At 44.6% G+C, this 18,634-nt stretch overlaps 1 protein-coding gene across 1 annotated transcript in view; it reads right to left on the bottom strand.

The window, feature by feature from the left end:
• Nucleotides 1-18,634, bottom strand: part of PAG1 (phosphoprotein membrane anchor with glycosphingolipid microdomains 1) — a 96,333-nt gene that overhangs the window by 7,989 nt on the left and 69,710 nt on the right. The window contains exons 4-7 of the mRNA XM_009634470.2: nucleotides 10,606-10,817; nucleotides 8,157-8,208; nucleotides 7,601-7,697; nucleotides 3,924-4,522 (exon numbers count right to left, since the gene is read on the bottom strand). Of these exons, the coding sequence (XP_009632765.1) occupies nucleotides 3,924-4,522; nucleotides 7,601-7,697; nucleotides 8,157-8,208; nucleotides 10,606-10,730 (873 nt within the window). The 5' untranslated portion in view covers nucleotides 10,731-10,817. The remainder of the gene's footprint in view (nucleotides 1-3,923; nucleotides 4,523-7,600; nucleotides 7,698-8,156; nucleotides 8,209-10,605; nucleotides 10,818-18,634) is intronic.

Below are 18,634 nucleotides of genomic sequence, written 5' to 3'. Positions count from 1 at the left end.
CTTTTGAAGAATTAGAAGTCAACTGTTGTGACACACTAGTTGGCCTTCCACGTGATTTTCAGATACGCTTTTAGATGACAAAAGAACGACCGCAACTGGCACCTTCCTGACGACTGTTATCCTTCCTTCAGCGGATCCTGGAAGCGCTGCAAGGGAGGCACCGCGTCCTCTTCCCCCCCGAAATGCAATTTGCAAGTCAATCAAGTATCGCTTCCAGACATGTATTAGACACACAAGACTTTATTTTTTTTTTTTTCCACAGAGGTTCATTACAACAGATTCTTCTCTACTTCCATTTTTCTTGGTGTTTTTACTTCTGGCAAATACCAGTCTTCAACCCCCTGGGGCACTTTTGATGAAGACCCTGACCCAAGGCGTGCTGAGGTCTGCCTGCTGCTCCCCGGGGGGCTTCCCACGCACCCAGCAACTCCCTTGCTTCTGTCTCACTGCCTGGAGAACATGCTCTTTAATCTGTGGTTTGTTTACTCACCAAAAAAAAAAAAAGAAAAAGGAGAAGTTCAATCGTATTTTGGCCCTTTATTAAATCTGTTTCGCTACAGCAGCTCAGTTTAGTCTTTCTTATTTGCAAGATGTTTTTTGGGTTGAGGAGCAAGTTACTAATTTCACCCTCACGCATTAAAGCAAACCTGTGCTTGCAACATTCTTCAGTGAAGTTATTTTCTCTCATCAGTGTCTATAAGCACCACGTGGCAAGACCCCTTCCACAGTTTCCCGCTCAAGTATTGACAAATACCCCAGGGTGCTGGCAATCCTGTTCTCGTTTCCCTGGGACCTAGTGTTCTTTCTTCTAAATGTGAAACCTGCGACACATCAATTTTGCAGGCTATTGTCATCTTGGAAACTGAAAAAAGTATTGGCTTCTAAACATTTTGTACCCAGCAATATTATAAATTACGCTCGAAACCTCAACAGCAGCAACACAAGCAGCATGTGTCCTTATTTGCCTTCCACTCTCCTTTTGTTCCTCGACAGCGCTTGGTTTTTTGCTCTTTGGCTCAGCTGCTGCTCCTGACTCCGGCACCAGAACAAGACGACCATTTTCCTCTGGTGCATTTGGAAGAGATGCTTTGCCCATCTTCAGGCTGTGCAAGTGTGAAACCAGATGGCAGCAGCCAGATGTACACACGGACAGCATTTCTATCAGTGCTCACTCTGGAAAGACCTGGGTGAAAAAGGAGATCTGTACTATCTGTACTTCCTTTTTATTTTAATTAAAAAGGAAGAAACAAATAAAAAATATTCTGCCTCTCCAGCTTTATTATAAGAACTGCACCCAAGTTTTTGCAGGTGATAGAGGCCTGTAAGAGACTTCGTGCTATTAAAGGTGCCCTTCTTCACCAAAACCTTCCAAAGGATTTGGCTGGGTCACGGCCAATAACCAATTTAGAGAATTAATTTTCACCCATTTATCGCACGCCTGGCTCTTGAAAGGATCCTTTATCCTTTTCATGCTGTTATATACTGGAACGGTCTCTGGCTTGGTCCACCCAAATGAGCGTGCTTCAGGAACTGGCATGGGCTGGGGATCATCCTGGCTACCCTCTTTTACAGGGTGAGACTGAAACAGCCTGGACACGGTCTGTGCTCTCTCTGCTGGCAGGCACAAGTCTCGGCTACACAAGCAGCCTCCCTGCCTGTCCCTTCTTTGTGCCCTACTAAAGCAAAGCCGAATTGTAGTGAGAGGGACTCGCATGACTTACGCCCAACCTCTCTCTTCCCCAGGGTCAGGGCAGAAGGTTGAAAAGTTTGGGATATGGATGTCACGTTAAGCAAGGCAGCTAAGTTGCCTCGCAAGAGAGGAAGCAAAAAGAGACACCCATGGAGTCTGTTTAACTAAAAGAGCTATCAACATAACATACATTTCCATAAACATCTTGGTTTTGGTTGCCACATCAGAAAAAAGCAGGCATTGCTCTGCGTTCTTTGAAGCAGCAAAATAGAGGGAAAAATTATCATCATCACAACAGAAAAACAATCCCGCAACCACCTCCCCACACAATACCAACAATAATGACATTTATATATTCCACCAATTACCATTTCCAACTCTGCTGCAGCTGTAGCTCTCAAGGACAGGACAGGCGCACGCTTCGATGCATAATGCATGTACCTAGCAGCGAGCGCGGGAGCGATCTGACGCTGCCGGAGCTTTAACTCAGGGTGGCTTTAGCTCTGAATAAATTTTAATTAGACAAACACCTTTTTCCTGGCACTTAGGGGACTGCTTGTGTCATCTCCTGATTAATCCTTCAAAACCTGAACCATTTTAATCAATTCCCACTCCTTGCCGTCACTGACGCTGTATACACGGTGTGCTAGGGAGCTACAGAGCGCCAAATGCCTTTCTTTTGTATCAGTGCCTGGGAAATACAATGATTTTCTGCAAGTCTTTTCACACCTGGTAGGAAAAATGTCACTGTTACAGAAAGCTGTTTCTCTAAAAATTTAATTAGAAATTACATATGGCCTGAATTTGAAGGGGAGCGGGGGGGCGTTGGTGGATTATTGTTGACAATCGCATCTTAATTTTCTACTTAAATGAGCTCGTTATGTCTAAGAATGTGCACTGGAGGGTCCGGATAAACCATTTTTAGATTATGAGCAGTCTTCAGTTTCTTCATTTGGACTCCATTGAGCTTTATACGTCACACGGTTAGTCAGTTATTTAACAAGGTATTTTCCTGCCCTCTGCCTGGATTACTGAAATACTTCAAGTAAGAGAACAACCACAAACAAGTTAACAATACTTCATCTCTACTACGATTTTTCAGGCAGATGTTTACATTAAAATGTCACATCACATCTTAAGGATTTTTTTTAAATTTTCATCAATATCTAATATTGTTTGGTAACTCAAACACCAGAATTATATCAACCTGCTAAAATCACAGTTCTTCCATTCACAATGAACAACAAGTTCTCTAAACCAGTTCAGAAAAATGCAAACTCAACAATTTGTGACAACTCTGTGTAATGACAGCAGAGTTTGCTTCGGGACATGCTTTAGTGGTGGGATGGCAGTGTTAGGTTAACGGCTGGACTTGATGATCTTAAAGGTCTTTTCCAACCTAAACGATTCTATGATTCTATGAAAGATCTGAAAGCATCCTCAAAACCAATTCTGATGAAAACCTAAAAATGGGAAAGTAACTTGTTGGAAATGCCATCACTGTTTTTTCAAGGAATTCACCACTAACGTGTCCCTAGGCTGGCAGAAAGAATAAGCTGCTGAAAAAACATAACTTGTGGCCGTGATTTCAGCAGGTAGAAATCCATTGCTCTGTTTTGCATGTGACATATGGAATTGGACAAATAGAAAAGCCTAGCGTTGCCATCTCTCTCTCCTTCTGTCCCTCTCTTCCTATGGAGACAAGCGAGACGAGTGGCTCTGAGCAGGTGCCTGATGCTCACATAGCTAAGCCAAGGTGGCTCAACAAAGGAGGCACATCTAAAATTAGGGCATCCACCAAGAATGCCCCCCTCTCCTATGTGTAAATTGAGGTTTCATTAAAAAAAAAACAGGGGGGGGGGGATTCTAAACAAGATATAGATGCTGACAGAGATACTGGATACCTATTGTCATAGCTCCCACAAGTATAATAGCATTAAACAAGGCAGCAGAACCTCCCGTGCAGTTTCTGGATGATATTTGGGTAAAGCCTTATGAAGTACATACTGCAGCGATCCAAAATACACACTGCGATAGAATGAGTACATGCCTATAATGCAAAGACTACACTGTACATTTTCATATTTCCATATTTTACAGTCTTGCATCACCTTGGGTGGTTTTTTTCCCTTGGCATTTTTTGGTTATTTAAAAAAAACCCAAAAAACTCCCACCCATATGTTCTCTATCATTATTTGGTTGTATGACAAGGACAAGTATTTGCAGTATTTACCTTCTCTGGTTTACTTGCTCCTTCTGTCGCTTCTTCTTCTTCTACTTCTTTTTCTTGCACATTCTCATTTTCATCAAGAAGTTTCATGGGTACCGGAGGGGGAGGCTCATCCTCTACATCTGGTGTGTTGTCAAGAGGGCTTTCTGAATTAGCACTTTGGCGACTTTTTTTATTTCGGTCAACAGATGCATATTCTGCTGATTCAATTCTGCACTCAGGAGTCTGATCCTGACCTTCAGAAACCACCAGCGAAGCCTTTGATTTGCTGTTACAGCTCCCTTCGAGGTTGGCTGCTGCTCCAATGTCTTTAATTTCCTTCACAGTTTCATACAAGCAGTCTTCAACTATGTTCTCCTGAGAGGAGCTGTCTTTCAAGACTTCGTAAGGCCCTTCCATTCCAAGACCTTGGTCATTTTCTGCATTTCTAGCAGAGATGATAGTTTCCATGGTATTGTTAGGGGGAATGCTGGGTAGTTCCCGGCTCTGGTGACATTTTATGGACTTTCCAAGACTGTCCTGTTGATCTAGCAGATCAGAGACAGATGTTTGTACTTCTTCATAAGGCTGGATACAGGCAGTTGTACTGTCCTCTGAGAGTACTAGGGAAAATTACAAAGAAGTATTTCAAACCATTGCATGACTAAGAAAGGTGAATGCGATTTGGTACCGTGTGTCACTTTGGTTTTGTCTCTCACTGAAAAGGCTAATGATGCTAATGGTTTAGTGGTGGGATGGCAGGGTTAGGTTAATGGTGGGACTTGATCTGAAAGGTCTTTTCCGACCTAAATGATTCTATGATTCTATAATGCCTGGAAATGTCTGGCGGTCATCATGCTTACCAAAAGGTTTCAGTTAACAGAGATTTCTGCGCTCTACCGTTAAAATACCTTTCTCACACCACCTTAAATTTGTGCACCCCCAAGTCACATTACAAAGCAACAGCATTCATAGCCAGAACAGGGGACGGGTGGGGAGGTGCAGGCGTGCACGGATGCTCAGCGGTACTCGGTTATGTTGAACGCCTCCAGGCGGCTCAGTAGTCTCAGGTGGGGAACGCTGGTGGGAAGCCTTGAACCAAGTGCCTTTCAAAAAAGCCTTGTTAGATTCCCCTCTTTCCATTTCCCTCTCCTTTGGAATCAAAAAGGAAAGCGCTCTTGCTTCCTCCCTACCCAGCCCTCACCTTGTTTAACACGCTGGCCCGATTCTCGCCTGAGCCACGGCTCGCTCAGCCCTGCCGCAGTCAGCCTCGCTGCTCGCTCCTCCAGCAGCTCCGCGCCGGGGGGCTCTGCCACGCTTCTCTTAGTCTCGCAGCACATAATGTAGGTTGACAACCTACTAATGAGCCAGCCATATGCACAAGACTAGACTTCGGAAAGTAGTGTTAGGCAGAACATGTTATTTCAAGTCCCAGAAGCGGGTTATATGTCACTGTCACTAGAAGGTAGTAGGGACTGAAATCTACGGGACTTCTCATCTTACAGTGCACATGCATGACATTTGCCTGCATTCAGGGGTGTATACATGGGCATATACAAGCATGCTTCAGGTAGTATACGGTGTGTAACTTTAGGTGACACCATTTCTTTGAAAAATCACTTCTGAATAGCTTTACTTTTCTTAGTGCAGTTCCTATGGCACTCTCTCAGCAAAATCAACCCATTCCTCCATTTCCTTCACAGCGTTCGACATGATAACATAAGGCGTTGCTGAAGCAATCGTTACCCTTGATTTGGTGGTTGTTGTGGATGTTGCTTTCTCTTGCGCTCGCGGCACGCAGACGCACGTGGTCAGCACCCGCAGGGAGCCGCACCCTGACAGCAAAACTCAGGATGGAGCTGGAGGTGTGAGATGGCAATTGCTGTCTGAATGGGAGATGGGAGGAGAAGAAAAGGAAAACATCCTTCTCCATTCACTTGCCTCCTGCATACGACTGGGGAGGAATAGGTGGAATAAGAGCAAGTGTCCTATTGCATGCTGACTAGGACTCAGGGTGTCCTAGTCACTACCCAGGCTGCCTGCAGGCTTCCCAAGGAACATCAGGAACCGGCCTGGAAAAGTTGGAACACATTTCCCCCTTTCCATGCTTGCTCTCAGGGCTGTCTGTGCTATGCAGAGCACCACGACAGGCTCCAGAGAGCACCCACCCCGTTCAGGTTCAGGCTGGGGGGTGATGATCAGAAGCAACGAGAGCTCACATTTCTGTGCTCCTGTGGTTATGGGTGGTGACACAGAAGGGGCTGGCATAGATAAGGGCTTGGCCTAGATAAACACAATGCTCGCAGGTTGGGTAAAGAAAAAAAAAAAACCCAACATTTGATGGTGTTGCTTCCATAGCCCCGCCCCTGCTCAAAAGGCTAGCAGAAACGGCAAAAGAAAGAACTATTAACGAAAAGAACGCATGAAGTATAAAAAGTATAAAAAGGAAATTAAAGCACATTGGTTCCTGTGACTCAGAAGGGTTGTTATGCAGAGTGTGAGCTGAGCGATACCAGACAGTCTGAAAACTGTTCTGCTGGTTGACAGCACGCCTTTGAGTAGCAGCCTTGCCAGCTGCATGTGCGGTGGTGACTCGCGGCAAAGAGAAACCCTTCCCTTCACAGGGCTTTGCGCATCGACTCCCTCGGTCAGCCACACACCTACACATGCCACAAGCCACGGATGGGAGCAGCCATTAGCTGCAAAAACAAAGTTCAGAAATTCCTCTGGATGCTTGTCTCCGAGGGGTACAGACCAGATAGCTTAGCCTCTGGCTGCACAGGGAGATGAGGAGGCAGGAGATGAGGAGCACAGCCCGTGGCGTCGGTGCCCAGTGTGGAGACAACAGTTGGCTCCCGGCAGCTCTGAGCTGAGACCAAGTTTATTTTTAGGTGCAGCTTAGTAAAATATTTTCCAGTGATACTTCACTGTGAATCATTTTCAGTGTTCAGCAAAGCAAACACTAAGGGAAAAAAAAGGAAGCTTATTTATGTTGCCCATTTTCCAAAATACAAAAATACAAGCAACAGCCTCGCACAAGCACGGGACTACGATGCAAAGCTGTAATCCATGGAGGAGGACCTGAAATACTTCCACAGCCTCCAGGATTGAAACTTTGAGGTACAACTGCATCTTCTGGTCACATCCCAACTCCATAGCTGGCTGAGATTAGGGAATGCTGCAGTCTTTGCCTGATGGCCTGGTCAATCTGCAGGTGTAGCTTGGTGGCCCAGAGGAGGACATTAGCACCTTCCCAGTGTTGGCTGGTGTGGAGGACTGGGAGCCTGGGTGCAGGGTTGTGCCAGAGCATGCCTGGCAGGGAAGTGGAGATGCAGCTAAAATGCCAGCATCTCCACGGGATGGGCTACTGACTTCCCAGCAAGGCAGCTGTGCTCACTGCATTTTTTAACTTGATCATAAGTTTTGTGTGAATTGTGTCCTGTGCGAAGAGGACTGACTGCCCTCCAGAGAGCTGCATGCCCGGCCACTGCCCTGGGGTACAGCAGCTGATCTGGTGTCAGACCTCCAGAGGTGAGCAGGGGAAACGCAGGCTATTCGGACAAACATGACTGTGTGCTTGGAAAGCTTATGGCTAGAAACCTAAAACTTGAGGGATCACCACTGGGCAGCTAAAATTGGGAGCTATGAGCGAGGGGATGGCACCGTTCCTTCATCCCACCCGCAGGGGCTGCGCTACTCACCCTCGCCGTTGCTGAGTGCCCCGTTCTGGTCGCTGCTCGGAGGGGGCTCTGTAGCCGAACTTGTGATCGAATGGCTGAACACCTCCTTATCGGAAGGCTGCAAGACAAATCAGTGAGATCTAATCACCGTTGGATCAGCATAAATGTCTGCATAAACAGGTATGTGACGAATTTTGTTTTGATCTTGGGAGCTCTGACTCACAGGCAGTATTGGCAGGAGAGCCAAACCATGCCGACTATACTCAAAGATTTAGGTGCCTGTGTTTATAGGTGATAAATAAATGCAAGTATGTCCAGAGTGATCTCCCTTCCAACCCTTATGGTTGTGCTGCAAACGGAGTGAAAGGAAGGCAGGAGACCTGGAGTACAACGGTGCTGGGAAAGTGCAGATTATCGGGGTCTACACAAGTTCTCTTCCTGCTCTGCAACTTTTAAAGTGTCCCTTGCTCAACCGTCTCCAAATTCCTGAGCTATTTTCCAATCTGCAGTATTTTGCAAGGAGCTTGGTACAAACCAACCACAAGACAGACACAAGCTGCCAGAAGTAAACACTTACCACATTCATCAGGTTTTCATGGTCTCCGTTCTGATGTTTGGCCTTCTTTTCCCTTAATGAAAAAGACGTATGAACTGTTACTACCGATTACGCTAATATACAAATGCCAGTCATTAATAAAGCTTACACACCTGCAGGGAACAGAACTGTGATTCATAATAATACTGAAAATAGAATAACTGAAAATTATTACAGGGACTGGTATGACCTTGGTGTGAGGTCACCATCGAGGCAGGGCGGTGATAAATCTGAAGAGGTGCAACAAACACACACGAACCTTCTCCTTGTTCAGCGTAAGGAGTCACTGATGATAATCAAAACATTATCATCCTCAATTTATCATATCTGAAATGCTCAAAGATACAGGAGGTACATGTTTTGGTGACAGACTACCTGGGGGGTTCCATAAACTGTGTCTGTGAAAGGTGTTTATCCTCTGAAGGGTTAGAAAAGGCCCACAAAATCCAGCCTCACTCAGGACGCTAGCTACAGTTAGTAAGAAGCAGGGGCAGTTCAAGAAGGCCAGCGCGTTTCACAGCAGCAGAGGCCTTCATTTTAAAACGAATCCTGCTTCGCTTCACAGGACTCAGTCGCTGCATCACATTTCCAGTTTGTACCAGTTTGGAAATACAGCTCTTATTCTGAAATACTGTAATAAACTATGAGCTTAAAATAATAATAGTCCTTCCCCTAGATGAAAAGGCAAGTAAAAAGCTGAGAAAATATCAACAATGTGAAATCTGTGCTGCTTCTGAAGTCTGCAATGCACCGTACTTCCCACACTCGCAACTCTTAAAATTCTACCAATTGGGAAATAAGAAAACAGAGCAAGTAAGGCTGCACCAATGCAGAACAGAATTAAAGTTTACAAATAATTAATTTCCTCTCTGGAAGTTTTTCTGACTCTGACATTTTAGAAAGAGCAGATTTTGTTCAGTTTTCCATGTCCTCAACCCCTTGTGAAGAGTAAGCTAGGAAGAAATTTTACATAATTGCATTTATGCATAAACAACCTGCCCTACTGAATGACCTGAAATAAAAGATACCGCGTCCAGACTACCAACAGAAGAATTTATTAAATGTAGCATCACTACATCATTTCTGTCAATGTATCTCTGTAACTGCAAAGACATACTGAGTGGTTTGACTCTGTTTTAAAAACGTCTTTTTAGATGAAGCATCTAGAGATGTTTCAAGGACTGGAGTGTTACAAGAGAAAACATGGTACCTAAATGCAATGTTTGTAGGCTTAAGGATTTTTAAAATAGGTTTTCTACTTTTAAATAAATAAAAAATACGTATTTCCACTATTTTTACACAGGTATCACAGGGAACTGTGATGAGTAGGAAGACACTGAAATGTCGCCTAGCAGCTTACAAAACATTTCTCCTCAATCCCATGAAATTACAAGTTCCAATTTATGCTTTTTAGGTTTTCATCCAACTTGTGGGGTCTGGTCTTGCCCACGACTGTTTTTTTGCAACGCCATCATTAGAGAAATCGTGCCAAAAACGAGGGCCTTCCACTGTAGGCACACCTTATGTATGCCCATATAGTGTGTTTTATGGCTGCACAGCTTCCTCAACGCTCCCAATGCTGAACGGCTGAAAGTACATGCTCCTACAGGCATAAGGGTCCAAAGCAAAGATTTTGTTGCTGTACTGAGTTAAGGATAGGGTTTTTTTTCTCCCCCCATACATCTGGCTGATTGAGCTATGCTGGCAAAACGCAGCGATACGGACCACGGCGGTCCCGCTTCTCCTCGTGAAGGGTCTCACCAGTCCGACCTGGTGGAAGGGCACCGAGGATGGAGCGAAGGCTGCCCAGCTCCCCTGTGCAATCTGCAGGGCTCAGCTTGCATGGCATGAAGGGGCCTTGAAACGTGAATAAACAAAGTCAGTAGAAATGCCTGCACTGGTGAAATCAAGCCCTCTTACGGAGAAGATAAGGATAAGGTATGACTAAAAGACATAAATTAGTATCACCATTTGATTCTTACTCATTTGGGCTTGAACGGCAGGATCAATTCCTAGTCTTCAGGAATGGCCAAGGCAAAGCTGAAGTACATAGAAATAGCTTTCCTTTCCCTTTTACCTATACTTTTTTGGTCCTGTTTGGCCCGCCTAATTTTCTCATGTTTAGGTTAGCAGAGTGATCTACTAACAGTGTCCACCTGCGCTCCAGGCTTCAGCTTAGGAGAAAGAACCAAGCAAACACAACGGTGTTTTCCCGTCACAGCAAAAGCAAAAAAAAATAAATTAGATTTTGGAATGAATAGAACTGTTCAAATTCAGGTTTGCTCTGAAAACAGATATTCTACTGTACTTTTTTTATTTCTGTACCTAAGTCCTCAGTATTTCTTGCTAACTAATTATTAGTGAAGCTATTTCAATCCCTGCACTATTTGACTCAAGAACCATTACTGCCTGCTAAGCTCCTGAGCCTCACCTGTTGCAGCTGGAGCAGAGGAAGATGAGGAAGGTGAGGAACAAGAGTGTTGTCATGGCCGCCAAACTTCCCCACAGGATGACGTGGACCTGCCCACCGCCTAAGAAACCACCCCCTGGCCCCATGGTACGAGCAGGAGCTGGCGTCACTCGGGGATGAAGAGGTTATTCCTTGGAGAAGGCTGGCATCTGTGCTGCGTGCACCTTCTATTTCTGCAGAAAGAAAAACACCATTAGAGGTCGATAGAAGTTTTGAAGATAATGAATCTGACAGCTACAAATCTGGCAGGAGAGATTTTCAAATCCAGATCTTCCACAAAACCAGTTTCAAGTACAAGCCGACCAGCCAAAGAGATTTTCAGCTACATTTCTGACGGTGACAGAGAACAAACCTTGTCAAATATTAACGCAAGCTGCTACCTATCTACAATCTCAACACGAATAAAAGGTGGTCCGGTATCTCCGTCCTTGTATCTTGAGGAAAAATCCACTTTGTGGGACAGAGTAGTCTATTTTGCAGAGGTATTTGTTAACTTCCTTGAAAAGTAAGCTTTCAAAACCCACCGCAGCTTCTGCAAAGTTAACAAGTCAAAAAGAGAGCTGCAGCGGGCGTTCACCTCCTTCCCTCTCAATGTCTCCTGCCTGCACGTGATTTGGTGCTTAAAGTACAGGGACAAATAAGCTAGGCAAGCCTTTGGGAGGAACACCTCACAAACCTTTCTGCAGCGGATTGGATCGAATCTTATTTCTGTGCGAAAGGCTTATTTTCTTAATAGTAGGACTGCAGAGTAATAATACTGCACTTCCTTTTTTTTTGCTTCTCCCCACCTGAATCTAAGAAAACAACTAATGAGAAAAGTAGACAGGGTGGGTTTTAAGAGCTGAATAAACACAACTTTTGCCATAGCACAGCAACCCCTAGAGGAACATCCCAGGTGAATGGTATTTATGGTATGTAAGTTTTGGTATACAATATATTCTAGAATTGTATATGTATTTTTAATGTAATACATTGTTGACACAGCAAAATTAAAAAGAAGTCTTTCATTCTGCACCGCTGAAGATAGCAATTTCTCTGCAATTTAGGAACAGGTTATGCAAAGTCTATTTACAGGCCCTCAGCCAGACTCCAAGATTGATAAACACTGAAATAGAATGCAATGGCTAAGAAATGAGCAGTTACCTTTTGGGAATGAAAAAGTAGCACAAACATAAAATTGAATAATGTCTAAAGCCACTAAGACTTACTTACTTTAATTTTATGCATATATTTCCATATATATCTATTTTATATATGAAATATGTATGTACATATATTTTTTTCTTTGCAGCAAAAGCATACTTTGTAACAGCAAATTCAGTTAGGTGCTAATATCATATCTGTGTCAAAAACCACCATGTCACCATTTTGATATTGAAATCGTACAAGAAAAAAGATTAATTTCCAGAAAAAGGCCATTCACATTAAAGGAAATCTGCTGAGCTGGCCGAAGAAACTTAACAACCAAGCTATGTGACTGGGTAGCTCTTACAAGTAACATTTCTGTTCCTACATAAAATGGGCTCATGGGTTTCTACCATGCAGGATCAGACTTCTGGACACCTTCCAAGAAGAACCAATTCTCACTAAATTATCCATGGTGGATAAAAGCTTTTTTCCCTTTTAGATATTAATGGCATTGCAATAACCTGAAATGGGAAGGAGCAAACAAAAGATGGAAAAAGTGGCTGACCTGGCAAAGACAAACTTCAGAGTGTAGTTAAATTTTCTAGTTGGACCAACTTATAAGAAAGCCAGATAATCTGTAAGCCCTCCAAACCCATAAATATGCAGGATGGGAGGAGTAGGTGTCGCACACCTTGCCAAAGCACAGATATATCTTTCTGGTAGCCTTGAGCACCGACACCAAAGAGGCACCGCTCACTGGGGACGACCAACGCTGAGCAATGAGTGTCTGTGGTTACCTTGGTAGAGCTTGAAAAATTACACCTTTAAAACCAATGGCAGACCACTCTAAAAATGGTGTATATTGCAGATGTGAATCTGATACAGCCCTGCCTCATCCCTATTTTAAAGCAAAACTCGTGTTACTTCTACACTGAGTCATAGTCACATCTCTGACTGCGAAATGGAGAGACCTTAAGAGAAGTGGAATCAGATTTAGTCAGGAGAAAACTTGGTGTAATGACTGCAAAGACCTCTCTGATTAGGTGCAAGGGCACCGTGAACTGGGACGGATTCCTGTGGAGGTGATGGACTGTCCTCCTTCAGAAAACGCTATGGAGAGCACTGCACTGGCTGCCTTAACCAGCTCCAAACCTTTGTTACGTGTTTTGAATAGAAAATATTCTTCTTTCCAACTTTTATTTTTTATGAATTTTCAAAGATATTTTCTGCCCTGTTAAAGCTTTTAAGAATTATTCTTAATAGATCTTTTACTTTTTTCCCCATCCTTTTGCCTTTAAAAAATACTAATTTTCTTCCTTCCATGGAGAAAAAGGATGAAATGAAAATTAAATGTGAAAAAAATGAAAACTGAATCAAATCTTTTTTCACTATTTTTATTGTCATTTCTTCCTTAGTTTTCCCAAGAAATAAAAAGAGAGAATGCAAATGGAAATGAAACCTTTTTTCTTTTTTTTTTTTTTTTTTAAATATTAGGCAAAGTATGAGAAAAAGAATAGGGATTCCAAAATATTTTTCTTTTTTCTTAAAACAGAATCACATTTGTTTTTTTTTTAAAAGGAGACACAAAGTTGTCTTGGAAGATACAATTTCCATTATTGCTACTACTAAGTTCATGATTTTATACCTACTCTGAAGAACAAGACTGCACTCCTCTCAGAAAACTAAGTAACGTACCAAAAGCTAAAACTGCCCTGATCAGCCCCAGACAGAAACCTGGCAGAGATACATACATTGAAAACACGCCTGTCTGGACCCCTTCTGCTTCCACTTGGTGAATGCCTGGACACTCAAACATTCGTGTATGCCTAACAGAATGGATTTTGGAGCTGCTGCAGAGGCTAAAGAGAGACTTATTCGCAATCATAACTGTGGAACAACAAGCAGCTACTTTGGAAAAGCTCTTCACTGAAATGGTTTTACAATAAAAAGTGATATTGTGCTGCCCTCTGGTGAATCTCTCCATTCGGGGACAGGGATTTGTGGCTCTTGCGAGAGTGCTCCAGGGCCGAATGCAGACCCTGCTGCTGAAGATGGAGCTTATGTGGGGCCTTTCATCTGCTGGGCTTGACAAAGTCCTACCTCCACCCCTGAAAGACTGCCAGGCTTGAATAGTTTAACCTTGCAGAGAGACATCGCTGAGACAGAATGGCCGTCAACTGAACTGTTGTTTTTTGTTTTTTTCCCTTATGTGATGATCTTTTTAGGATGAAGATTTCTTCCGTTGTACCCTTTCCACAGAAATCCCCACAGAAGCTGCTGGTGACACCGAACTTCAAAAATGAGTAATAGAGACAGGCCTGGAATACCTGGATAAGAAAACCGGTTATTTCATCCAAGACAAAATGCAAACCACGGTTCGCATCCACAATTCAAAACCGTTATCAGTTCGGAAAACTAATCCTTACACTACATTGAATAAAATTTCTCCTTCTTGTGGCAACTTTCTCTTGCTTTTTAGACATCAATATTTGCCATTAGTGGAACCTATGCGGCAAATAACGCCTGTAGCCATTTCCTCAAAATTGCGCTTTAATGCACAATTACATTTGCAGCTTCAAAAAGACAGGTATTTCATTGCATGACCCACACTTTCACCGTGAACAGCGTGTGTTTTCTCCCTACAGCTGTAGCAGGGATAAAGCAGAGCTGAGGCAGTTCAGCCTGAGTCGGTGACGACAGGAATGTAGGACGTGCAAGTGCAAACTGAAGGATGAAGGGTGAAGCAGTCTTGTGCATAAGATATACGCTGCAATTTTAGGGAGGACATGGAGTGACAATTTCAACTAGTGAGGAAAAGCTCAGTCTGAGACCTGAACTCCTCTGAAGCTTGGGAACGGACAGATCCAGCGTGCTTTGGGTCCAGGGCCTGACCTGGGTTTTCTGAGCAAAGATCTGCCCGAGCTTACGGCCATGCCCCAGTGTCCCAGGAGGCCTGGCAGGAGATGGCAGTGTGTCCCTCTTCCACCACCTTCCCCTTGGCTTCTGGGTTTTATAGCCATTTCATTCATGTCCTGCTGTAAACCACACTCAGCCCACGCTTCCCACAGGGGACAGTGTGGGAAAAGCCGATGGCTTCACCTCTCTGGGTTTCTTAATGAATTATAGATGGAGCATAGACAAGAGAAGAAATGGTTCTGACAACTTGAGGGACTTTGAATGCGAGAAGCCAAACACGTCAGGACAGGAAAGATTTGGGGAGGGCTGTGGGATTGCGACTCCCTGTCCTGGGCTGTCAGGCTGGATTCGGCTAAGAGGGGCACTGCCCGGCAGCTTCACGTGCTTGCCTCTGTGCCGAGCTTCGGTTCCAGGGCTCCTTCTCAAGCTGCTCGGTCTCCTGCTGCCCTCTTCTCATCCCCCCCCAGCTCCCAGTGCCATCAGTTATCCACCCATGAACTGCAAAACAGATCAGTCAGATCCATCCTTTGGAAGATCCCCTCCACCCCAGCAGTGCAGACCTGGGAGGGAGAAGGGAGAGCGGGGAAGAATGTCGTAGATTTTAAACGAGATTTTTATTGCTCTAGTAGCAAGCCCCTGGAGAGCTGCGTTAAACCAGAACACGGTGAAGTACAAGATACGTGGAAGTAGAAACTGAGACAGGGGCTGAGAAGTATGAAACTCATGTCCTCTTGTCTACATCCAGCAGCAAACACTGTCACTCAAACACTAAACCAGAACAGAAACCTGGGCTACAACAAACAGGCAGTGGCAGAAACAGTCCTGCAGGTGTGAGTGATGCCCCTGGACGCAGATCCCTTTATCTTCTGTTCCTCCAAACCCTGAAAACAGTCTTTCTCTATGAGGCCTATTAGGGGACCTAATGAGGTCCTGTTACCTTACTCCCTCTCCAGAAAACTCCCTCTGCAACTTCAGGCCCAGCTCAGGCATCAGGGGGTGCAGTGCGTGCACTTCGGGTCCAAGTGCCCGAAGACTGAGGACGTCCCTTGTATGCAACACCCTTGGGCCACCCTGAAGAAAACACCTGAGGGTGGGCGATCCATTGCCCCAACTCCTGCACCAGCAAGAGTTCACACCAGACTACGCACTTGATTTAGAGAAGAGGGAGGACGTGGCAGAGGCACTTTACTCAATCCAGAACCGTTTCCATGTCAGGACTGTTCTCTGCATGCATGGAAGCACCACGCTGCCAGCAGGGAAACGCCATTTGTGCTCCTGGCACAAGCTGAAGTGTAGCACTATGGTGACCTGGGTCAAAATGGACTAGAAGCACCCTTCCTTCACCCAAACATCCTTTCTCTAAACCTCTTGATTGTAAACTGAAACTGTTTTCTGACCCTTTCCACCCTGTGGCCCCACCATGCTTTCATGGCAGAGCAGCTGGAGGCAGCTCCCGGGTGTCCCCTTTCTGTAGCTTGCCACAGCTGGTGGATTCCTGACAGCATAACCTGATACGATGCTACACCCAAATTCTGTGACACCACCAGGGCTGCATTTGTCCCTGTGTGGGCAAAATACTTTGGCCAAACTTTTCACAGGCATCTCCTACTGCAAGCCCTGGTTGGAGCCTGTCTGCAGCAGTTGGTGGGAGTTGTGCTCTGAACGTTAAGGTTACATCCATAGCAGTAAATGAAACGTGATAATTGTCTTGTAGTGCAGCTGGTTGGCATGGTACAGTCCAAGCTCATGCTGTTTCTTGTTCCTTCTTGTTCTCCACAGAATGGTGGTTGTATCCAAATTGTCATCCAGGAGTGGTCCCTGACCAGAGCTGACTCCGGAGTGGTGCTTGGGATTAATTTCGGAAAGAGCCTTTTGACTGCAGCCAGAGTTATGCTTCAGGCTGTTCTAAAGTTGGTAAAAGCAGATCCTTCGTATCTCAGACTGAGGATCCGGTAACAGTGGGTCCTTTTGACCTCAATCCCCCTGCGCTAGAGCTCCTTCTCTTCTCTCAGTACTCCTCCACCATGGGACATGCCCAGCTTTCTACCCACTCCAGCTCCTCTCACCAGCTCCTGTCTCTCTCCCAGTTCCCAGTTCTGTTTGCTGCTTGGGGCAATCATCTCTGTTATCGGTGACAAAACCTATATCAAGATATCAAAATAGCAATAAGCATGTATAAGTACCTAATAAAATAAGTACAAGATGTTGAAATTTTATCAAAAAGGGAAAATACAGACAATTCTCAGGCATTGCTACATTAAAATAGATGACACTATGGAACGGCCTGAACACACAAATATTATCCATGCTTTGAATTGGTGCTAGGTGCATAAGAACAATTGCAATTAAGTGCTTTTGGAGACAAGAAGTGACAGGACGGCTATCTGGACTGAGGTCTTGCTCGGCACAACCTCTCCTAACACCATAGTGTCACCAGACTAAAGATTGTGAATTTTCTCCAAATGCACTGTAAAAAAGTTGCAAGATTGGTTTGTGTTACTGCTTCTGCATCTACATTGCCGTACTTCAGCTGTTTATATGTAGATCCAGTGCTGAACTACGCAAACCTTCAAGACCAAGATTGCCTTTCTCGTGCAGTACAAGTTTACTGCAGCTCACTTTTGGGGTTCCTGTGCACTGAGTCAGGACAAACCCTTTCCTATGACAGATTAAAGCTCTTCTGGTGCAGTTGTGTTTTGAGCCGCCTGGCTTGGCAGCACGTTTAAGGAGAACAGACAGACAGACAGACACATCTTACACCAAGCAGTGAAGAAGTGCTGCAGGACACCAGATGTGCACATAATTATGGCCTGATCCCGAAAGCCTGGTGCTGGAAGGAATTACTGACATGGACTGCGCCACTGTTGCAGGCTGTGAGATGAGCCTCGCAGAGACTGCACGTGCCGCAAGCCTTCAAAATAATTTGCGCTTCTGCTTTGTGAAGCAACAGAATAATGAGGTTCTGATCTGATTCCCCACTGTATCTACTTTTACAGAAATCATAGCTCGCTTATCAAAGGATGTGTGTGCTCTGTAATGCAAAACCAGATGTAAGACAAAACTGAACGGTCCCAAACCACCGGTCACTTTTAACCCCTTCTAAGTCTTAACATCTGCTAAAGAGAAACCAAGTCTCGCTGAAACCACCTACCTGTGGCACCACAAGAAAATTCAGAAAGGCTTTTGCAGCAGTAAAAGCTGATCCACACCGCCATCTGCATTCATATTCTAATCAACTCATTCATGCCTTGTCCGACCACGTCACCTCAAGGTCAACATATTCAAAGTTGACCTAACTTCTCCTTCCATGCTTTCCTCTCTATTCCTACTGGAATTTTAGCAATTGCACATGAGCCTGCACCGCAGGCTGCCTCTCCTCCTCAGAAAGACATTTGGGAAAGTAGGAAGAATCAGGAAAGTCGTATGAACAATTGAGCGTGTGAATTCAAGAGCTTGCTTCAGGGTGGAGGAATAGTTTCTATTAAAATGGTGGAGCATTTTAGAAAATAAGAGATGCCACTAGCAAGGTTTTCCAGCAGACTGTAAAACTGGATTTTCAAAGGAAGGTGAGCATAATTGCATGTGAGCATGATTATGTCCCAGTGAAACACAGTCTGCATCCCAGGGTTAATACATGTGCATAATTACGAACCTAACTTGTCGTGTAGCTAGCACATTTATTTCCCACATTCACAAGGTCTTTCTGGGTATAAACCACACACTCACAAATCTCCGCCAAGGATATCTCCCATAATAAATCAGGTCCTGAGCAAACGGGTTTTTAAACCAGTAACTTAAAGCTCACAAATTCATTCCACGGTGGGTAATAACGTTACCCTCGTTTCACTCTGGGCAGCACGACAGCCCGACAGCAAGCGGGGAAAAGCAGAGTGCCGCGGACACAGCTTGCGAACGCAGAGCATCGGCTGGGGCCCGGCAGCCGCTG

This window comes from Egretta garzetta, unplaced genomic scaffold (genome assembly GCF_000687185.1).
Source record: "Egretta garzetta isolate BGI_Z169 unplaced genomic scaffold, ASM68718v1 scaffold251, whole genome shotgun sequence".
NCBI classification, from domain to species: Eukaryota; Metazoa; Chordata; class Aves; order Pelecaniformes; family Ardeidae; genus Egretta; species Egretta garzetta.
This window is presented reverse-complemented; position numbering and strand designations above follow the sequence as displayed.